The sequence below is a fragment of the Fusarium proliferatum genome (assembly GCF_900067095.1).
Source record: "Fusarium proliferatum ET1 genome assembly, contig: FPRO_scaffold011, whole genome shotgun sequence".
Classification (NCBI taxonomy): Eukaryota; Fungi; Ascomycota; class Sordariomycetes; order Hypocreales; family Nectriaceae; genus Fusarium; species Fusarium proliferatum.
In genome coordinates this window covers 1,707,125-1,729,964 of record NW_022194800.1, presented here as the reverse complement: position 1 = coordinate 1,729,964, position 22,840 = coordinate 1,707,125, and the positions used below count along the sequence as shown (strand labels likewise).

Genomic DNA, 22,840 nt, shown 5'->3' with positions numbered 1-22,840 from the left:
ATCAATCGCATATAAAGGACCATGTTGCCATCGAAAACCTTTTACAGAAAACTTTCAAAACATCGCAACGTTTGAACAGGAAACACGCTGTTTACTATCGTCACTATGCTCATTCCCAAACTAATCAAGTTCTATAATCGGGCAGGTCTCACATTATACGCGGCGCTCGCTTTCAGTAGCGTCACTGCACAAGACGTGGAAAATGCCAAAACTGGCTACCCTCCAGTATGAATTCCGTGCCTTCATGAGTCTCTCGAGCATTTTATTCAGCTTATTCTAACTAATTTCAGTGCGATGCATTGATCCAGGCGAATCTTTCACACCTTGTGCACCTCGCAGACTCGCCACTCTATCCGACCTTGGTCAACGGCTCCTGGGCGCCCGACACTCGCAAGAGTCCATTCTGCTTCGTCCTCCCAACCACCACCGAGGAGGTATCCCAAACTATTGTTGCACTTCGCGATGCTGGTAGTGGAGCCGGAGACTGGCATATTGCTGTCCGTAGCGGCGGACATGCGACTGACCATTCGAACAACATCGATACTGGAGTTACAATCGATCTGACCCAGATCAATGCAACCACCTATAATAGGGAGACAAACATCGCAAGTGTTGGCACAGGGGCCCGTTGGGGTGCCGTTTACGAGGATCTTCTTGAGCACGATGTCAGTGTAATGGGTGGGAGAGAAGGCGTGGTGGGTGTAGGAGGGCTGGTCCTGGGTGGCGGCGTCTCGTGGTACACCCCCAAGCGTGCGTTTGCTTGTGACAGTGTTGTCAACTATGAGTTGGTGCTTGCTAATGGATCCATTGTCAACGCAAACCCCCATTCCCATAGAGACCTTTGGAAGGCATTGAAAGGAGGTGGCGCAAACTTTGGTATTGTCACCAGATTCGACATGGAGCCTTTCTCAGCCCAAAACATCACTAAGGCAACGACAGTGATCAGTATGGAGCATCTTGACGAGGTGCTGGACGCGGTTGTGGGCTTTACAAGCCTTGACCAGTCTTTTGAGGATAACTACTTGCTTACGGTGTTCAACTACGATCAAGCTAGCGATTCCACGGCCATCACGCTGACAGAGGTCAATACGGCAAACGATTTGAACTCCTCGGCGTTTCACAGCGTGCGAAAAATCCCAACTCTCCGTCGAATTCCCGCAAAGTCAATGTCTCTCGCTGAGTCCTCCGATGGGTCGTCGCTGAGCGATGAAATGCGGTAAGTCGTGCCAAAACAGCTCAATTTTCGCTCTCAAGATTGGCATAACTGACTTTGCCTGGTAGAACTGTTGGCGCCGGACCTGTGACTGTCGCCAACGACCACCGAATCTTGCGCTTCATCGTCGATCAGTACAATGGATTCGTCAAGGACATTAAGGAGAAGGTGAACCCAGCGAACTTTAGCACCATTTTCGACCTTCAGCCGATGCCATCTCGCGTCGCTGACTACGGTGTTTCGAAAGGTGGTAATATGTTGGGACTCGAGCGGAATAACCGCGACAGAGTTATTGCGGCCGTCGGGGCAATTCTCTTTGGGGGCCAGTATTCCGATCACGATGTTGCCCTGATCTACCAACTCTCTGCGGCAATGAATGACAGGATTATTGCGCACGCAAAGTCGCTTGGTCTCTCGGAGGACTGGGTCTATTTAGCCTACAGCGATGCGCAGCAGGATCCACTGGGTTCTTACGGCCAGACTAATGTGAATCATATCAGACAGATGGCCCACAAGTACGATCCCAAGGGCTTTTTCCAGAAGAGAGTTCCTGGCGGCTTCAAGATTGATAGGGTTGAGACGGGGAAGAAGCGCAATGAATCGCCTTAAGCGTAAGGTCCACAGGCACTACAAACGACCCATGGCGAAGCCGGTATCGGTGGCGATGTGAGTCCTGGATCGTACATGTATGTTAGTTTGGAGCTTCTTAGTCTAGGTTGGTCATCCATTTAATTCCATCAATTTGATGTCTATCTTAAGTTGGGTTAAAAGCTTAATTATTATCCGGTTAGTGGACTTAAACCACTGCAACCTCCTACCACAAGTTTTCTACCTCGGCCAAATGATCCTCGAATATGAACAGTCAAGACATGCAGCGAGCTGTCGGTTTTAACATGCCCGGTTGATGATGGATTGAGACTTGCCGCTTTGGTTAAATCTAAGGTGCAGCTTGGCGGCATATACACTAAGGAAACTAAGAAAGGTGCAGGCAAGCTGGCAACTCGAAGTGTGACAGGGCGTTCATAGCAGGCCCTCGACACCTATCATCGTGCCACAAAGAGCGTCGCGAAATTGCGTAATGACCGTTCCAGGTGTCTGGTACGTACAGGACGAACAACTCAGGGTTGTTTGACTTTGTTCAGCTAGCCACATATTTGACAATTCCCGCTTATATGCTCCTGTCTTTAAGATGACCCTATCAGATAACGGTATGCGTTCTGGGCCGAAGTCTCGATGGCCCGCCACCTCCTCACTTGCTGTGGTAGATTTGACTCCTACCCCACACTTCATCAATGAAAGCGAATGGAAGTACGGAGTAATTAGCGGCATATTTAAGCTCAACAAAACGGCAGGGATCAGCTGAGAGGATGCGATTATCACTTGCAGCCACACGAACATATCACAGACTTCGTACGGCCAAGATCCTCGTATGGACGATGGCCAGATGCTTGGCGCTAGAGTCGCATTCCTTAAGACAGCCCAATCGGCGCGCCCGTTGCCTGCAGCTGTAAGACAAAGTAAAGCAAAACAAGACACTAATTGTGATCACATTCGTCAAAAGACCGATCTGGTCGACATTGACTGATATTCATGACTTGATCCTGTCAAGCTAGATGTTTTTATCATGGCTTTCTTTCTAAGAAATCACCAAGATGTCATAAGGAGGTGTGTAAAGAAATAACCAAGAGTAGACATTTAGATATTGAAGCTCTGCAGCCGATGGATAGTGAGTCAATATTTGTACTAAAAAGGCAATAGTAAAAAAAGACCGGCTTTAACCGGCTCCTCTTCTCACAGTTCCTTGCCAAAGCGCCATCCCTCCCATGACAGATTGTTGACCCTTGTTTAGGCAGCTTTGATGGATCCACCTCCTCCAGATTCCCAATTTTGATATGGTCTTGGACCTTGATGCCTATATCAAGGAAGAACTGCACGCCCAATCCAGGCCGTCCAAACTATGGCTCAATAGATACAGCCACAACAGTGAATTCCTTCGTTACATGATACACGTGGTAGTTGTTAGGACACTTCTCGTCACCGTCGGTGTTGAGGTTCTGGGGATCAAGAGCCCTCCGTGAGAAGGAAGCGGTTGCGGGAGATATGAAACGCCCAATGAATTGCTGATTAGAATGCTTATTTTGCAGAAATACCTTTGATATCTTAACACTGTTGTTTCCAAAACGATCAATTACTATGCCAACCTCTAGGTCCACATTTGCTTTCATAGGTATACCATCCTGGTCTAATCTAGAGCCATTCTGCTATTATGCCCTCTCCCCGCCTTCCTCTTCCATTAAAGCCTTCCATTCAGTCTGTTTAGGCCTCCAACCAAGTTTGAACAGCTTGTCCGATCTTGTTCTTTCACCACAACCCCACATAATAGGACCAAATGGATGGATCTCTCTTGCGGCATCGACTGACACGCTTTCTACTTCTCCAAGACCCAATCGCTCACTGACAGCTTTGGCCCTTTCCACCATACTCAAGTCTCCGGTACTAACAAAGTAGTAGCCGTCTTGATTTATTCCTACTTCTCCTCGTCTCTTGCTCAGTGCCTGATCCATCAGGAACACGACTGCATCTCCCAAATCACTAATGGAGACCCACGACCATGTTGCGGTACCCTCACCGATTACAAAGGCCCGTCCACGGCTCTTAACAGTGGCATAATAGAACGCCGCATTGCTCTCCTTCTTCAGATGGCCCATGCCCCGTCCCCACAATTGACCAGGCGAGATCAGCATTGTGCCCACTCCTTTATCAGCACTGTGAGCGACGATGGCTTGGTCAGCACCAGCGTGAATGCGATCCTTCGGCACGTTCAGTATTGCATGCGCGTCCAAGATATCGCTCCAAGGAGGGCTGTTTTCCTTCAAATTTCCAGTGATGGGACTCGAGAAGTCAATAAGACTTCGGGGGCCAGTTAGGCTGATGAGTCGTGGCATGGGCGATCCATTGGTGACACGGCATGATAATCCATCTATCATCGCGCAAACAGCAGGGACATTGTCACCTCCAGCATGGATGACGAAGTCGGCCTCTGCTGCCGTGGATGTGAGAAGAGAAAGCGAGGAAAGTTCGCCGATGATGGGGGTGAGATTTGGATAGACCGATTGGAGTTCTTTAGCATTCTTCTCCTCACGGATCAGAGCTTTGACGCGAAAGTTAGGATGTGCCTTCAAAAGACAGGATAGGATAGTGCCGCCGACGAATCCGGTTACACCAGTGATAAAAACACAGTGTGATGTGGGCGTTCTTTGAGAATTAGACTCCAAACTCATCATTGCGAATGAATCTTAAGATAGGAATAGTAAATAATCAACTTCTGTATAGACAAAGAAGTATTAATGGCACTTTTACTCTGATTTTTGGTGCTCTTCACTGCGGTGAATAGTATGTCCTAAGGCACATAACTTAACAAAGGTAATTGTTTATACTCTATCACTATCTATAAAAATCCCGCAAATTAATAGTCACCATATCGTAATGACTAAGCTATAACCAGCCTATCGATGCATTGCTTGATCTGCATGCCTGAGGCGTGTCAGCAGCTAAGTCGGGTAGACTATTAGCCCGTCTGACTTAGCTAAGTTAGACAGCCTGCAGTCAGCAGTTAAACCATAAGCAAAAGTGAATGTTACAGACACGCCAGCCACCATGCAATAGACCACATATGAGATGGAGAGATCAGGGAACAGGTTCTTGGGCTTCTCGCCACAGGACGAAATATCACGGCTTCGTTGATGAGTTGGACATGGTACTCCCTTGTCCGTAACCCTCATGTGTTTGCAAAACTACGCTCCGAGATCCTTTCTTCCTTTGGCGCCAGCACTAATGGCGCTTCGGTTACAATCACGTTTTCGTCTTTGAAAGAATGTAGATATCTTCAGCACGCTCTGTCTGAGACCCTGCAACTACACTCCTCTGTACCTTTCAGCTCCAGTGGCGCGCTTCGGAACTCACGCTCCCAACAGGAGGTGGGACGGACGGAAATAGTCCTATCTTTGTACCTCAAGGGACAGAGGTCAACTTCAGCACGCATGTGCTCCAAAGACGGAAGGACCTCTGGGACGAAGACGCCGACGACTTCGTTCCTGAACGCTGGGAGAAGAAGGGGGGAGCTGCTAGCGCCGTATGGCATAACTTCACTGTAATTTGTAGTCCTGAAAGCCCAGTTGACAGAAACCAGGCAGTATTATGCCAATCAAAGCTGGCTTAGTATAATTGATTGAACTAAAGCCAATTACCCTCAGAGGTGTCAAGTTTGCAAGTCTTGTATACTCCGTTCTGAAATAATGTTTTTTACAATCTCTGCTGCTCTATCCAAAGCCGCTCTAAAACGTTCTGCGCTTTTCTCCGGACCGACGAAGCACACTTCAATCCTGTTACTTATCAGTATGTATGCCTGTAGTGGCCATCTTGGGGGCTGTAGAGACTCACGAATCATCAAACACGGTGTAATTCATCCATACCGACTCTGGATGCGGCATGGTGAAGCCCGGATCTTCTGCAAGCTTTTTTTCCACCATTGTTTGCATGATAAGTTTTGGATAGCCCCTCTTCCAGACGGGGTCAGAGAACAGCTCTGGCACTTTTTCTTCCTTCTGATCCTGAGACATGACCTCGATCACATCCATGAGCCTGAAGTAGTTTCGGCCCTCGGTTCCCTTGGTAATTTGCGCATTGCACTCTCGTGCAGCCTGTACGAGTTTGGTACGAGCATCGCTACGAGGCACAGTATCGTCAAGGGCAGCGTCGCAAAAGTCCATCACAGACTTCCGAACCACCTGCACAATCTCTGGACGGCCAAGATGGAAATGCGCTGTTGATACGGTCTCCCAACTGGCCGGCAGGTGGCCAAAGTATAGTCGACTGGCCAGCTGTATTGTTAGGTCGACGGTCGCTTTGATGGGCGCGGAGTGACTGAGCAAGGTGGTTTTGCCAAAGGATTTGATGAGATGAGGGACGTATTGCTTTGCAGATGTGACAGCAAGGTAGTCGTGGCGGAGGGATTCGATGCGGTTATTAATATCATCTGTTATCAACAAAGGGATCTCTTCGAGACTAGCTGGATCAACAGCAATGCTACCGTTACTTGGAGTCGACTTCCTAGGATCGAAGGTAGCGATGGCATTTTGGAGTCTCTGGGAAAGCTGAGAAACCGTCATGAGATCAATCATGGAATGCTCGAAAATGGTGGCCGAGCGCCCGTTGGCGGTAACAATAATTTGCGTGCATTTGTCGTGCCAGCGATTGAACGAGTCCCCAATGTAGCCAAAGCGGACTCGGTCTGCCCGTGTCACTGGGCTGTTGTCGTCAAGGCACATGACGAATACGGAAGCTTCGATAGTTTCGAAATAAACAGCATTTCTGTTGTTCAAACAAAGCAGTCTCCGTCGGTTCTAGAGGAATCTTAGCCAAACTTCAAGTAGAAGTCCATGACACCACTTACCAAGCCCCATGTATCACGATTGTCAGTAGTCAACATGCCAGCCCAACTGTCTTCCAGGTCCAGATCGAGGATCTCCTGGTATGTTGCCTTGAGCGTGTCATATGAAGCTCTCATGTCTCCATGCTTGAGCGGAATCTTGAATAGATGTCCCTTTCGCAGCACGGCAACATACTCATTGCCCGGGTACTTCATCATTTTGTCACAGTCGACATTTGGCTCTCTTACAGCATTGAACAGCCAGGACAATGAGTGCCCACAGTTAGCCCTCGTACCAAGGAAATCGGGCTCAAGCCTGCCTAAGTCGCGGTCGGTCTTGAAATCATATAAAGCTGTAGTCAGCAGAGCTGCCCGCTCCGCCTGGGTGTGGACTGTCGGGCTGTCAAAGTGCGTACCCAAGAAGTTTCCAAAAGGTGCGAGTGGATAACGACGCTTAAGATGAAGGGCCTTGAGGAGCAGGTCGGCGATCCAACTCTCTACGTTTGGATCATCGGCCTGGGCACGCAGTTTATTGTAGAGTCTGCGACCAAGACTACCTGGTGCCGCCAGAGCGTGGGCTTTTCGACTAAGATCCTCGTATTCCTCTCGGGTGTGAGCAAAGTGACCAAAACTGCTAAGGAGGTCTGCAATGGCTTCCTCTAGGTCGACGAGCGGGTACCTAGGTAACTCTTTGCAAGTTCGGCAGCAATAGAATCCGTGATTAGTCCAAACCTGCTCACCCGCCGATGAAGATGTTTGTTCTGTGACAGTAACAATGTCTTTGGGGGCTGATTTCCGTATCTCATTAGGAACAAGTTTCGACCGCGAAGCAACCGTTGCCGTGAGGGCTGTGATGCTTCCAGCACCGCTCAACTCCGATGTCTGTAGGTTAATCTGGAATGTGCGCGCCATCCAGTTCTTCAACTCAATGCTGACAAGAGAATCCAACCCAATCGTGGCCAGCGACTGGTCCACCCGGATATCGTCCACTGGCCGGTCTAGGAAGACAGCAAACTTGGCGAGTGCAGCTTCTTGAATCAACTGCTCCGCCTCAGCCATGGTCTTGACACCAGCCAATGCCTCTGCAAAATCAAACTTATCTCTTTTAGCGGCGCCTGTCGTCTTTTGATCCAGTTTATGTTGTAATTGGCTGAAAACAGGATTATCAAGCAGATACTCGTCATTGGCTTCCATCATCGACAGACGCGTTACGCCCTGGATCGATTGGTGTAGGCCATCCATTCGAGCGGCATCTGTCATGAGATACTCCAAGTTCGCAAAGAACTCTTCGAAGGAGATATCCATTACACTGTTGTGCCGGAGACTTGCCCTAATGGTGCTAATACTGGTCTCGTTTTGGGATGCCTCCAAAGCGCCGTGGGCATCAATGGAGACGGCGCCGATGTTGAGGGAGACATACTGAGTATGCGGATGATTGGCATGGGCTCGTGCAAAGGCATCTTGGAAGCCATTTCCGGCTGCGTAGTTCGACTGGCCAGACTTACCAATCACTGAAACAATAGATGACAGTGCCACGAAGAAGGCCAGATCCGGGGAGGCGAAATACTTGTCAAGATTGATGGTTCCAACAACTTTGGGCTGGAGTGGCTGTTTCCACTCATCGACAGTCATTTGAGAAAATGTTCGGTCCTATAAAGTGTCAGAATCTGGCTCCGGGCCATGTAAATAACATCAGCCTACCCTCAGAGCCAAAGCGCCCTGTACAACGCCTCGGACAGGAGGCAGTGCTCTACAAAACGAGACGGCATTCTTCATCTGATCGTCATTGGTGATATCACATATCAGTAGGTGGAGCTGACCACCATGCGCTTCCACTGCTGCCACATGCTTTCGTCTCGTCTCATCGTCGATTGTGCGCCGAGATAGTGAGACAATATGTCCGGCTCCCCGGGCAGCGAAAAACCGACATATCCGTGAAGGCAGATCACCCAGGCCGCCTGCAACGATATAAGTTCCGTCTTTCCTGAGTCGCAGAGGTATAGGTTGCGCTGGCGAACATTTGACTCTTGAACTGGGCTGTGTCACGAGTACAACCTTTCCAATATGTTTTCTCGCGCTCATAAGTCGGAAGGCATCCTCAACCTGCTCAATGGGATACACTGTGGATGGCCCCATTGGACGAAGTTCCTCTGACTCAACGAGTTTGACGATTTCACCAAGAATCTGGTATATATAAGAGCTCTTTCGTGTTGCCAAAGTTGCCAAATCAAAGGCATGGAATGTGATTGACTTTTCGAATGCAGCCATGCTCAGTCGAGAGGGCTTTCGCGTCTCAGTCCTTCCCAGTTCAATAAAGACGCCCAAGCATTTAACGCATTCAAGACTTTCTCTGAGCATCTCTCCTGTTGATGTGCCCAGCACAAGATCCACGCCCTCACCGCCTGTGAGACGCATGATGCTATTTTTCAATGAACCTTGCCGGCTAGAATAGATGTGACTCTCCTGAATGCCGTAAGTATCTACGAGAAATTGCTGTTTCTCGCGGTTTCCAACCGTACAGAAGATCTCAGCTCCAATGGATTGCGCAAGCTGAATTGCTGCTTGTCCAACCGCTCCTGATGCAGAATGAATGAGAACAGATTGCCCTTGCTCGAGGTTGGCTAGGTTCCTTATGCATTGGTACGCCGTCACATACGCGTAGGGTAGTGATGATGCTGTAGTGTTGCTCATGGAGCTGGGCACCTTGTGGGCATGGTGTCCCTTGACCTGTGACAGGTTGCTGTATGGCTGAGCACCAAAGCCCATGACCCTGTCTCCCACTTGATACGCGTCCTTCATGTCTTGGCCAACTGCTGTTATGACACCAGCAAACTCACCGACCATTTGCGCATCGGAATGCGTTTGTCCGAGGGCCACGCACAGGTCTCTGTAGTTGACCCCGTAGGCATCGGGTTTGACCTCGATCTGGTCAGCTCCTAATTCGAGCGAAAACTCAGAATCAACAAACTTTAGAGAGCTAAGTATGCCAGGAGTACCGACTTCAAGCTCGAGAGGCCGGTCACCTTGATGAAGAGCAGTCTCTGTCTCTGTCATTGTGGAGTCATTCCAGGTACCCCGAGCCCATTTCAAGAACCTAGTGTCTGACAATACCCGAGGAATGAATACACGGCCATTTTCGTAAGCGAATTCAGGCTCCAGAGACTTCCCATCATTAGTACCTTGCCAGAAGCATGCCTCCGAGATCCCAGCTATTGCCTGCCCGATCACTTGCGTGCTGGGAGCAGGATCGCGGATGTCGAGGGTGATGAACCCAGTGTTGCCACTCTCACGACGCAAGACTCGCACAGTAGCACTCACAAGGCCCTTGTATGCCGTGGATACTGGATCAGGAGTACCCTGGGTGACTACCCAGAGTATCTTGCCCTTTGAGGCAAGGAGAAGATTGAGCGCTGTGAATAATTGAGGTTGAGGATCTAGGAGTAGAGGCATCTCAGGGCGATCAACTACCAAGTAGAGCATGTCCTCGCTGATGTCTACTGAGTCCCAAGTGCGCTTGCTCATCCGAGCGTCGATGGAAGTGGACTTGATGTGCTGTAAAATCTTGACATTCCTGTCATCGGGCACATCTTCGACGAGTACAATCGTCTTTTTTCCCATACGATGCCCGTTAGTTGGTGGAGCCACAGCTCTGGAAACCATCATGCTATTACGCGCAACATGAATCCCACCAAAGCCATTCCTTGATAGGATCGTATCCCATTGCTCCCTATAGATCAACGCAGTGTCCTCTCGGAATTCGTCTTCATGAGCCCACCATCCAGACAGGGTGCCGAATATTAGACCGATGACCGCGCCTCTGGGTGAGTTCTCAACGAGTATAAGGCTTCCACCGGGGCGAAGGAGCTTTCGCACATGCTCCATGGTGATATCCATCCGCTTCGTCGCATGCAGAACATTCGATGCCACGATAACATCATAAGATTCAGACTGAAAGCCCTGTGCGAGAGGATCACCTTCTACATCCAGCGTCTTAAACTCCATATAAGACTCCCAGTTGGCGAAGGTTCTGCGAGCTTCTTCAAAGAAGCCACTTGATATGTCTGTGTATGTATACTGCCCGATAGGAAGGTCACCACTGCTTTGGTTGGAGATTCCACCGAGAAGCTGCTTTGTACAGCCTCCAGTCCCCGCGCCAATCTCCAGAAAACGAAGTCGCGGGTTCTTGAAGGTGAGAAGCTGAAGATATGCAACTGCGGCTTCATAGTCGCCACTGAATGTCCCACCCTCGTAAGCTCTTACCAGGAGGTTTTCCTCTAGCATAACGCTCAAGGGATCAGATGTGCCTCTTAGAATGTCAGGAAGAGCTCTGCCGACCCGTGCAAGTAGCTGAAGCTCGGGTGCATTGGTGAGGGCGTCAATGCGCTGCAGTATGTTGACTTCATCCTCGATGCATAGCCCTGACATGATCTGGCTATAGTGATCAGAATTGATCCACTTCTTCATCCATCCAAGATACTTGACTAAATGAGGGCTCGTGATGTCAACGTTGTTGGCTTCGACGTAGGCCAGTGCATCTCGAATCCAAATGGATGCTGCTTGGTCAGCCAGACGGAAGCTCTTTTCAGCTTCGACGGCAGATACTTTCCTCCCTTCGTAGTTATACGTCATGTTCTCATCCAAGCCCAGCGTGATAGAGAGATAATGAGAGAACGAGGTTTCGGTCATAAAATCCACGTCAACGTTCCATTCTAGCCGATTCACTTTGTCCTGGACGAAAGGCCGGTTCTCATCTTGCTGTGCCTCACCAATGGCTATGAGATTTACCAAAAGCTTGATGACTGGTCGGAGTTGGCCATCCGTCTCTTCTTGAAACACCCAAGACTGCGCAGTGGATGCCTTTGGTCCATCAGATTCGATCTGCATGGCGGCAGTCAGGTTGTTGCCCGGTCGTGTCGAGATATTGGCATCAATTTCCAAGAGATCAATCTTGGTAGGAACGCAAGGCGCGTTGGACACGAACTTTTTGAAAAGCATCCCGCTAAGCTGGTGGACAGCGTCTAGGGTAATCGGGTGAATAACGTGAGGTCTGAAGGAGCGATATGGCATCAAAGCAGCCACGTCTGGAATGATGATATCGAGAAGACCTTGTTTGTTGCCATATTTGAGAGAATCAATTGGACTGAAGGCACCGTCCCATTGGTTTCCGGTCAACTTGGCAAACTCATAGAATTCGGTCTTTTTCATCTTCATGCTACAGCTCTGTCGAGCATGATGAAGGAACTGTAGCGACTCTTCTCTGCGCAGATCTGATTCTCGAGTTCCATTCACTTCATCGCCCTCGGTATTTTTATACTCGACTGTAATCTCGCCTGAGCAGTTTTCGGTCCATGATTCGTTGGCACTGTCATACGACCAGATTCGGAATGTTTCCCAGCGACTGCCTTCGTATTGCTGCGAGGTGGACATACTCAGCTGTACTTCAATCTCGCCAGACTGCTCATCATTATCCGACTCGTTGAGGACAATGGACTTTGAAATGATCACATCGCGAAGGATGAATCTTGAAATCAATCGCTGAGCATCTCTCAGCTGCACAAGCTGGTTCATCGCTTCAATAGCCATGGTGAGGTATCCAGCGCCTGGATATAATGTAAACCCTTCAACCACATGATCACGCAGCCATGGCAAGGCATCCAGGTTGATGAGGTATCTCCAACGTGGCTCTTGGATAGTACTACCTGGATCAAGTAGGCCTAATAAATCATGCGGTGGTAACTTGCGAAAACGGTGAGCCTTGCTGAGTCTGGATTCGTGCCAGAATGGTGCAAGATCCCAAGGGTATGATTTCATATCTCGGATGATGCCAGGCTCTCGTGTTTCGGTCATCTTGAGTACAGCGTCCAGATCGACCTTGAGGCCTAGCTCAAAGATCTTGCCGGCGAGAGATAAGACAGTTTGCACAGCGTTCTTGTGGCGCACGAGGGCAGAGAAGTATTCAAATTTGAACTTCCCACCTCCTGGTGGTGTCAGTGTTTGACGAGAAGGGCCTGCCAAAGCTGGGTGAGGTCCAAGTTCGATGAAAACGCTTGTGTCAATCCCCGGCTCGTTTCTTAGTTGATCGCTCCTCAACAATGCCAGTGCCTGGCTGAACTTGACCTGGGACACCAAATTGTCGGTCCAGTAGTCGGCGCCGAATGCTGTTGGCTTGACTGCACCGGTTACGCTTGAGTAGAACGTGATACCACACCGTACATCAGAGGACTCGATATTTTGCATCGCTTGATGGTAATTATGTGCGATTCGCCGCATGTGATGCGAGTGATAAGCGGCATCAACTTTCAGCTTGCGAGCAAAGATTCCCTCGGCGTCAAGTAGAGACTTCAACTCCTCAATGGCAGTTAGGTCTCCCGAAATTGTACTGCTCTCCGGGCTATTTAAACAGGCCACACCGATAGTTCCACTAGTAACTCTATCAATGTATCGCTGCGCTTCAGCCTCTCCGAGAGTGACTGCCATCATTGAGCCAGGCACTTCAGCTGCTACTTTGGCCATCGAGGAGGCGATGCCACGGTGATAGGCACTACTCAAAGTTAGCTACATCACCTTGTAGGTCATAAGCTCGACTCACACAATGATAGCATTTTCTCGGCTCAAAGCACCAGCGGCATATGCAGCAGCAACTTCACCAGAGCTGTGGCCAATAACACGGCTGGGTGTGATAGAAAAGCTCCCTAGTAAATCCACAAGCGCAATCTGTATCGCTGTCGTTGCAGGCTGCGATATCTCTGCCTCGCTGATGCGTGACTGGCTTTCGGATTTGAGCAGCTCATCAATGAGACTCCAAGAGCCTCCTTCCCGTCGTATGGTATCATCCATATCCACGATTGACTCTCGGAAGTATCGTGATGACTTAATGAGCTCACGGCCCATTGCATGCCATTGCGCACCTTGTCCGGAAAAGACAAAAGTGAGAGGTGCAAGAGTGGTAGCTTTCTTGGGATGAACCACCTGATCCAGTTCTTCCATCAGCTCCACTGATGTCGATGCAACGATAGCTCGGCGGAATAAAAAAGCAGACTTGCGAGTACCCAGTGTGTACGACAGACTGCGCAGAGTCTGAGAATCCAAAAGGTGAGCACTTGCCCACTGTTTGGTGTTTTCTACGGTTGAGACAAAAGCCTTCTCCGTTGATGCACTCAGAACAAACAACTTGGGAGTAGAGTCAGTGACATCGCCAGGGATTGAAGATCCATTCAGAGCTGATTCAGAGGTAAAGGATCCCTTAGTAGCTTCATTGAATGACTCGGGGCTATTATGATGAGTGGATAACCCATTAGTCTGGGCGCCATTAAGCTTGTGGTATGCGCCTGGAGCCTCAAGGATAACGTGGCAGTTAGTTCCTCCGTACCCAAATGAGTTGACTGATACTCTAGCGGGGCCATTGTGCTGTGGTCTTGGTAGCTCTGTAACTTCAGTCGGGATCTGCAAACAGGTTAGAGTAGTCTCCCTTTGGCTTGAAAACTTAGGGATCTGTACCTTTATTCTCTTCTCATAAAGCTTCAGAGATGGCTTGGGCTTGATGAAATTGAGGTTGGCTGGAATCTGGTTATGCTTCAGCACGAGTATGGACTTCAGCAACCCGGCGATACCGGAGGTTGCTTCGAGGTGGCCGATGTTCGTCTTCACTGAGCCGACGTAAAGATCGTCCGTCCTACAAGACTCTTCACAAAAGACCTTAGATATCGACGCTATCTCCTCCCGGTCACCTGCTTGGGTTCCCTACGCGTTCTTAGCCTGATTTCCCGTTTAGCGTGACAGGAGACTTACAGTGCCGTGAGCTTCGACGAAAGACGTATCAGCAGGATTCAGCCCGGCCTCTTGGTACACACGGAGAGACAACGCTGCCTGTGCCTCGCTGCTGGGGGTATTCAGGCCAGGTGTTTTGCCGTCTTGATTCATGCCTGAATTAGCAATGATGGCGTGTATTCTGTCACTGTTATCTTGGTCAGCACGCCAAGCGACCGCAAAAGACCCACCACTTACCCGTCTTTGACTGCAAGGTCCAAACGCTTGAGAACTATTGTGGCAACGCCTTCGCCGCGTCCATATCCAGCGCCTCTAGAGTCAAAGGTATACGACTTTCCATCTGGATTGAGCATCCCCATACCGCTCACTACAGGAAGATCAGCACTGAATTCGTGTATTGCTTGAACGCCACCGGGAATGCAGACGGAGGAGGAAACTCACTTATGCTTAGAATGTCTGGCTGAATAACAAGCTGCGAGCCACCCACTAAGGCGAGATTCGACTCGCCCAACCGAAGGCTGTGGCATGCTTGGTGAAGGCCTACAAGACTTCCAGACTACTCAATGTCAGTAAGTGACTCGTTTGGCATGTCGGTTTCAGAATTCCATACGCAGCCAGTGTCGATAGTCATGCAGGGACCGCGCAGGTCGAAACAGTATGATATCCGGTTTGATAGGACTGTTTGGTGTTAGTCACATGTACGGGTATGATCTAGCAAACACGACAACTTACTAGACTCGCCAGTTCCGTTCAGGTGCGTCCTGCCAATCGTGGACAGGTCTTTGTGCCCCATGCGATCGTAGCTCCTCTCAAAGATGCTAGCATAAACACCAGTGTTGGAGCCGCGCAGTGAATCAACGGGAATACCAGCGTCTTCGAGAGCCTCATACGTCGTCATGAGAAAGAGGCGTTGTTGCGGGTCCATCGAGTGGGCTTCTGCACTGGAGATACCAAAGAATTTGGCATCAAACTGGGAGATGTCGTCCTGGAGGAAATACCCGTGCTTGGTCACCATGGATTGCTTCGCATCTGGATAGGCATCGAACCACGAGTCTGCGTTCCAGCGGTCGCTGGGAATCTCTGTCCGCCCATCGCGACTCTCTGACAGCAGTTTCCATAGCTTGTCTAAGTTGTTTGCTCCACCTGGGAGCCTACAACCGACGCCGATGATGGCGATTGGGGCTGGAGGGTTCATAATACGAGACATGACGCTGGCGCGGTAAATAATTGGATGGCTCTAGATTGGTGATATCCGAAGAAGTATAAAGATAGTCTTCATCAATCGCCGCTTCTGTTCTCTTAAACTAAAGCTACAAGTCTTCTCAAGTAGTCGCGTATATACTTGCCAAGCCAGCATGTCCCCTCTCTTCGAAGGATTCAGGCTCGTCCCGTCGCTGCCGAAAAAAAGCATCTTCTGTCTCGTGAATCAGAGCTATCTGTCGCTGCTTCGCCCATCTCAACACGATAATAGGCTAAATTGGGCGGCAGTGAGCCATCGAGATCCGAAGTTCATCTCATATGAGATCATCTCCAAGATCTAGTTGCGTCGCGGGTAGATAATGGCTGTCTGATATGCCGATCTAGGTAAAATCGGAATCAACGGCTCCTTACGGCCAGGCGTAAAATCATGAAAACATGAGCATCCACTGTAGTACGATTCAGAGCTGCGAGGTGATTGCTCGGCTCGGATGGGCAGCAACAGCATAGCATTTAACCTGCCAATAGCAACTCAAAACTAACTATCAATTCTGAAGGATTATGAGGTTACATCAGCGACTCCGTACAAAGTGGCGTAGATGGGTCTTGGACATGCAGCCTACATTCTATTGGCCTGCAGCCCAAGAGCCGCAGGACTGTGCCTCACATAAGCCAGATCCTACAGCTTGCTTGGCGCCTTGGGCGTACCATCCAAGAGGCCGGCTAAATGCTCCTCCACCACGGCCCACGTCTCGGGCGGCAAGATTGCCATCATCCACGTATTGCCCTGGCCATCTCTGCCACCCACTTGGAACATGTTGCGAATATGCGTATTATGCTCCAACGAAGTCCACTGGTGCCATGCGAGCTTTCCCGGAGACTTGCCATGGCCGGCTGCGGCGGCAGTAATGACAGCGGGGGAAAAGTCAATTGAGTCGAAGAACCTCATTTTACTGAAATTGGAAACGACTAGGATGAATGCGTCTTGAGCAGCAAAGACGGGCGGGTTTTCTTTGTCCTTTGCGTAAGACTCCCGCAGGAGATGCAGCTGAGCGTGCACCTGGGGGGGCTTGGTCAGCGTCGCCACTGATTCTCTCACTAGGAGGGCGGTTTTTGCTAGTGGCTGGTACCGAAGCGCTTGAAGCGTGGTGTTTGTCGAGGTCGAGAAAGTGGCATTGGCGACGAAAACAGGACTCGAGTCAGGTTTGTCCTCGCGTTGAGGGAACGTTCGTGGTAAACAGTGTCTCGCCTCGTACATGCCCATGACATGAACAGGACGATCTGCCGCAGGAAGTATACCGCAGCAAAGCCGCGCCGCCCATGCAGCGAGGATATCGGCGTCGCTCACAAATTTTCCGTTGAATAGTGCTCCCTTTGGAATGACTTTAAGTTTATCCGAACCGTGGCCACCGATAAAGTCCATCTTGATCCTCTGCAGGGCAGAGTCTGGTAGCACGAGCATGCGTCGCACCGATATTGGGTATCTCGCGACGTGCTCCAGGTATGTTTCGTACGTCTTTTTGAACGCTTGGGGGCTTAACTGCATATCCGCCAGAGCGTAAGGTTCCCTGGGTGGCACTGATCCAATGGGTTTCAGAGGGTCTTCGTATGCACCCATAAAAGGCGGGATATCGTCGTAGCGTCCGTCAAGATCCATCGACCATGCCAGGACCAGAGCTTTTATACCCATGAAGTCACATACCACGTGAACCCAGCGGATGCTGATCAATGTCGCATCATTGAAGAGAGCTATGTGAACGCCAATGATGGGCTCTTGACGGCGAACGTGTTCTGAAAAGTCGAGCGCCCATTCTGGGCCAAGAGTCAACGAGTTGAACTGCGAAGTGATTCCAGGAAACAGCTCGGGCTTGCCTTTTGCCCTTGGGAGGTTCTTCGCAACAGGGTGTTCAGCAGCTTTCATTAAAAAAGTCTCCTCTGAAAATTGAAATGCAGGTCGCTCTTGACTGTATGATCTAGGTGCATGGATCTCAAGTTTGCCGACGTCGTTGAACTGCAAGCGGCCGCCTAATTTTCTCCAATGGCCAAGGCTGAGTAGATGCGTGAGAGCTGCGCATAATTTCCGCGTGTCAAGAACTGCATCGAAGCGCAGGGTCCAGTGTTGCATGTATCGATTGATAGAGGAGTCGTCAAACTCATGCAAAGGGAACACAATGTCAGATGAGGACATTTTTGCCACTTCGGGAGCCGTGGTATTTCCAGAAGCCATTGAGGTCTGTGAGCGGTGTGAAGACCTGTAGGCAAAGAGGCTGCTAAGAGGTTATGCCGCATTTCATAGCAAGGTCTCGACTGATCCTCGGAAATTAGTAAATCCTTCTGCAGAGCTGTAGCACAGCAGTTGCAAACCTCCGCATAAGAAGCTTGGTTGGTCTACTCTCCGGGTAAAGGGCTTTAGGCACATTTTAATACAGGCTGTATATAGTAGAATTCATACAAAATATATCCCAACTCATCAAAATAAACCTTCAGTTACAGAACATTATCCAAAGCTCTTTAATGCCTTTTTCAAAAAAGGAGCAGTGTCCCATGGCCTGAACATGGGTCTAGACTAGCAAGGAAGAAAAAGATGACATCAATCCACACCTTTAGAATGGTCAATGACGAATGTGTCATGTGTAAGACACTTAACCCCACTAAAGTAAACATCACAGTCTACGCGTCTGGAATGGCCAATTATCTCATATTATAAGGCACAAACTCTCCACTAAAGCAACATTCTGTAGACAACATTCCTTAGCAATGGGCTACACAAGACAAATACTGAACCGTTTTAGTGCCATGTTTCAAACTAATACCGACATCAAATGCAAGAGATGGGATATTCTTCAGCAACTTCAACCATAAAAGCTTGGCGATCTCCTACTGTGAAAAACAGCATATGTTGCATATTGTGACGTTTCTCCATATATGACAAAAGTCATGAAGAGCTGCATCTTTGCAACTACTCTTTTAGGATCAGCAGGCATGGCCTCGGCTGCTGAATATCCTTCGATGGAAATGGATACATGGTGTATCACATACCTGTCTACCTATCTTGCTCCGATTTCTGTTGCGCCCGGTGTGTCACCGTCAAGTCATATGACATTGTTCGGAAACAGTTCAACAGCAACGGCCTCCAGTACGTGGTCTTTCTTTTGCTAGATTATGGTGAATGAGTATTGATAGTGTGGCAGTCACAGGTGGCCAGACCATAATCGCTTCTGAGCTTAGCTCAACGTCTGACTTGTCGAGTTTCGATGTTGCAACGACCGAAGCACAAACTGGCTCTGGCACACTATCCTTTGGTTCGATAACCGAACCGGTCGATACGTCTTCAGCGTTTGCAACAGACATATCCTCTTCGGCCTTGCCCACTTCAACCGGCATTATCGAACCACCGGGACGATCTGTCATCTTCCTCATCCAGGCATCTGGTAATCAGAAACGAGATGTTGAGAAAAGAGAAGCCGAAGGCTTTGTTGGCGCTGATAATCCAGATGTTTGTACCTTTGCCTTGACTTTCAATCTGGTCCTGCAGGTCAGCTCTTTGTTGGCGGTTTACCAACGTTTTACGCCGGTGAGAATTACAAAGCACTGGGTGTTCAAGATGGAGGCTCTTTTCCCCAAGACGCCATTACGAAGACCTTTGGAACTACGGGACAAAACCTCATTTTCAAAAACTCCGGCCTACCAAATGGCGAGGCAGGTTTTTGTCAGGACTCTAGTGGTCAAGTGTATATCACCTTCACTGCTAGTCCTCCTGGATGTGTCCCTGTTACTCTAGGCGTCTATGACGGTGAGAATATCCACGATCTTTACCCGCTCAATTGCTAATTTGGATGCAGTCACCCAATGTCAGAATGGTCGACTTGTCGGTTTCGAGACTTCGACCTCTGCTTCGGCAAGTTCCACAGAGGCAAGCACAGCTGAAAGTGTGAGCTCTGGAATTTTCAGTAGCGAAGAGCCCACAACAGCAGAAACAGCCGCCCCCACAGAGTTCAGTTCTCTTTCCTATGTTGAAACAAGCAGTACCCTGCCCGAAATGTCTGGTTCTACAGCATTTAACTCCGCTTCATCCTAGAATGTTGACACTTCTGCTATAGCCTCCTCGCAAACATTCGGCTCTGTATCATCTGCCGCTTCTTCCCGAAGTGTTGATGCATCCACGTCAGCATCCGGTACTGAAGTATTTTCCACTATCTCTTCCGAAGAGATCATTCCACCTACTTCAACCTTCAGTTCTGAAGCCTCTACCACCGTCACTTCCCAAGATGCTGATACATCTGCCTCAATCTCTTCCCAAGCAGTCGATTCCGAGACATCTGCCATCGTTTCTTCTGAGCTTTTTGATTCATCTGTCACCATCCAATCAACCCTTTCCTCCAGCGACTCTAGTACCGAGGCACCTTCCTCTACTGAGTTGGAAACGTCGAATTCGCTCGCAAGCACGTCAGAGGAGCCATTCAGCACGACCACTGAAACTTCAGGTGATTCAACTTCAGAGACCTCATCAGAGCTAGCTAGTTCAAGTTCTGAAGAGATAACTTCAGACCAATCGACCACAACTTCAGAGTCTTCAACAGGGATCACAACTACTACTGCAGACACCACTACCGACCTCATAACGACTACGACCTCTGCTGCCGCATTGAGTGAGTGCCGCAGCGACTCTAACCCATACTCAGACAGTGATTCCACCTTTGATCTCTCCTGTGACTTCAGTGTCGATAGCAGTGCATCGATAGGAGTAGTTCAAGCAAACAGTTTCAACCAGTGCGTCTTTTTCTGCGCTCAAGCGTCTAACTGCGCTGCCATCCAGTACGAAAAGTCTACAATGAACTGTAGCGGATTTAGGTCATTTACTGGAACTTCCGCGAACGCTCAGTTTGATGTTGCGGTCAAGCAACCTTGAGTTCTGGCTGAAGCATTTGATTGTGGTAGCCTCAACATCCAACCGTATGCAGTCAATAGCACGGAACAGCTACTTTAGGCGGACAAATTCTTATTCATCTTCACACTACCAATTCTACTACTTGTTGAGAGCATGCGCCAACAGCTTCTGTCTTATTGGTCTTCTTGGTGAGCCGGCGAGCAACAGTTGTCTTTTTTCTCATTCTTTTAGTCTTAGCCTTTTGTTCTCTGTCTTCACTTTAACCAGTATCCAGGTTAGGGTTAATGCTGTATTTAAGTCGCTACTTATAGATTCCTTCCTTCATCAGCTTAGTCTTATAAAGCAAGTTATCTTGAGTATTATTAGTTTCTTATCCTTAAGTCTAAAAGATGGTGAAAACTCTTCGAGTTTCAGGACCTAAAGGATTTATTACTCCACAAACTTACAGGGGGGCTTCGGATTACTTAACTCAAACAGTATAGATACAGCCGATGATCGATCTTTGAATGAAACGCTGCCCCATTTCCAAGCATAAAATGGGTCCCCTTGAGCCACATATTTAATCTATAACTAGGTGATATACTCTGGTTAAAAGATTTCCTAGTAACTCTAACTTTCATCTTGCAAATCCTCGCCAGCATGGAGCAAAAGTCAGTGTTGCCACCAGCCAATATTACGGCGGCTGCTTTGTTCCAGACCATTACGTATGTGGTCGTTTCTTGGCTTGCATATCGTATGGTCCTGGCAGCTTATAATATCTCGCCATTTCATCCCTTGCACCGCTTTCCTGGTCCTAGGATTGCTGCAGCAAGCTATTTGTATGAGGCATATCACGATTGGTGGCGTGTAGGGCGTTATGGACATGAAATCCGTCGCATGCACGAGCGCTATGGTAAGTTCAACAGTTCGGTCACCCGGAAAATGTCTTTTGACTTGATTCAGGTCCAATTGTGCGAATCAACCCGGATGAACTTCATTGCTCGGACCCGTACTTCACAGATGAAATCTATGCTGGTCCAGGCCGAATCCGCGACAAATGGCAGCACCAGCTAAACACGGGAGGTGCCGGTCCCGTGTCTGTGACTGGTTTCTCAACAGTTAATCACGAAATTCACCGTATGCGGAAAGGAGCCTTGTCAAAGTATTTCTCTCGCCAGCAGATGCTCAAGCTTGAGGGCGAAGTGAAGGAGTTTGCACAGATGACTGTCGACAAGATGCTTCGATATGCTGGTGGAGAGCCCTTTGACGTGAAGGAAGCTTACAACTGCTTCACGGCAGACATCATGTCTCAGTACGCTTTTGGTGAATCCATGGGCTTCATCGCTCAAGATGGTTGGGAGCCGAATCTGGCTACTTGGGTCAAGTCTTTCTTCCAGAGTGCCTACATGATGAGACATAATGTCTTTGCGAGGAAGATGGCTCAGCTTCTTCCGTTCCTGTCTGACTATTTGGGTGAGGATATCAAAGCAGTCATGAGACAGATGAATGTCGTCATTCCTGGGTACATCGCGGCTGCTTTGAAGAGCCCGGAAGGGGGAAGAGTCTTTGCCGATGTAATGGACTCCAAAGCATTACCAGAGTCAGAAAAGTCTATGTATCGGCTATCGGGAGAGGGGTTCAATTTCCTCCTCGCCGGGACAGAAACTACTGCCGTAAGTAATCAATCTTCTTTCGGATACCACACTGGTACTCACAGGTTTCAACAGGCCATACTGACGGTCATCACCTACTACCTTCTCGCTCAGCCACTGACATATAGACGGTTGATGGCTGCTCTCGAAGGGATCGATCCGCAAACCCTCAAGTGGACCGAGCTCGAGCAACGACCTTATCTTTGGGCCGTCATCCACGAAGCTCTTCGTGTGATGCCTGGTGTATCTCACCGTTCAGCCAGAATTGCCCGCGAGGAAGACTTAGTCTACAAAAGTAAGGATGGCAACGTCGAGTGGGTGATCCCAAGAGGCACTCCAATCGGTATGACTTCAATGATCAATCACTGGGATAAGGACATCTTTCCCAATCCAGACGAGTTCATACCAGAGAGATGGCTAGAGGGAGGGAAGCCCAACTTCAAGCTACAGAAGCTATTGATTGCTTTTGGGAAGGGTAGTCGTGCATGCATTGGGGAAAAGTAAGTTACCCTCTATCAACCTCCGGGATTTGTGCTGACTTCTCTTCAAGCCTCGCTTATTGTGAGGTCTACATCATGGCCGCTTTGCTTGCTTTTCGGCTTATACACAGAGCGCGTCTATATGAGACAACGGTTGATGATATCACATATGATCATGACTTGATTGTAGTACAAACAAAGAAGGGATCTATATCGGTCCGTATTGCTATCTCATAA

General features: G+C 49.1%; 6 protein-coding genes across 6 annotated transcripts; 3 read left to right on the top strand and 3 right to left on the bottom strand.

The window, feature by feature from the left end:
• Window positions 1-105: 105 nt before the first annotated feature.
• On the top strand, window positions 106-1,822 carry FPRO_08795 (uncharacterized protein; the record flags this gene model as incomplete). The annotated part of the gene is made up of 3 exons (XM_031222502.1): window positions 106-225; window positions 291-1,216; window positions 1,282-1,822. The coding sequence occupies 3 exons, from the start codon at window positions 106-108 to the stop codon at window positions 1,820-1,822; spliced, it is 1,587 nt and encodes a 528-aa protein (XP_031087955.1).
• A 1,655-nt stretch (window positions 1,823-3,477) lies between these two features.
• On the bottom strand, window positions 3,478-4,497 carry FPRO_08794 (uncharacterized protein; the record flags this gene model as incomplete). The annotated part of the gene is made up of 1 exon (XM_031222501.1): window positions 3,478-4,497. One exon carries the CDS (start codon window positions 4,495-4,497, stop codon window positions 3,478-3,480), a length of 1,020 nt encoding a protein of 339 aa, XP_031087954.1.
• Window positions 4,498-5,649: 1,152 nt separating this feature from the next.
• Window positions 5,650-15,615, bottom strand: FPRO_08793 (uncharacterized protein; the record flags this gene model as incomplete). Its single annotated transcript, XM_031222500.1, has 10 exons — window positions 5,650-6,615; window positions 6,666-8,291; window positions 8,343-13,182; window positions 13,231-14,084; window positions 14,139-14,381; window positions 14,430-14,595; window positions 14,646-14,775; window positions 14,850-14,964; window positions 15,019-15,086; window positions 15,141-15,615. The coding sequence occupies 10 exons, from the start codon at window positions 15,613-15,615 to the stop codon at window positions 5,650-5,652; spliced, it is 9,483 nt and encodes a 3,160-aa protein (XP_031087953.1).
• Window positions 15,616-16,284: 669 nt separating this feature from the next.
• On the bottom strand, window positions 16,285-17,793 carry FPRO_08792 (uncharacterized protein; the record flags this gene model as incomplete). The annotated part of the gene is made up of 1 exon (XM_031222499.1): window positions 16,285-17,793. The coding sequence occupies one exon, from the start codon at window positions 17,791-17,793 to the stop codon at window positions 16,285-16,287; it is 1,509 nt and encodes a 502-aa protein (XP_031087952.1).
• Window positions 17,794-18,542: 749 nt separating this feature from the next.
• Window positions 18,543-20,514, top strand: FPRO_08791 (uncharacterized protein; the record flags this gene model as incomplete). The annotated part of the gene is made up of 5 exons (XM_031222498.1): window positions 18,543-18,741; window positions 18,797-19,080; window positions 19,146-19,398; window positions 19,448-19,651; window positions 19,706-20,514. 5 exons carry the CDS (start codon window positions 18,543-18,545, stop codon window positions 20,512-20,514), a joined length of 1,749 nt encoding a protein of 582 aa, XP_031087951.1.
• A 618-nt stretch (window positions 20,515-21,132) lies between these two features.
• FPRO_08790 (uncharacterized protein) lies at window positions 21,133-22,840 on the top strand (the record flags this gene model as incomplete). Its single annotated transcript, XM_031222497.1, has 4 exons — window positions 21,133-21,385; window positions 21,436-22,145; window positions 22,200-22,624; window positions 22,675-22,840. 4 exons carry the CDS (start codon window positions 21,133-21,135, stop codon window positions 22,838-22,840), a joined length of 1,554 nt encoding a protein of 517 aa, XP_031087950.1.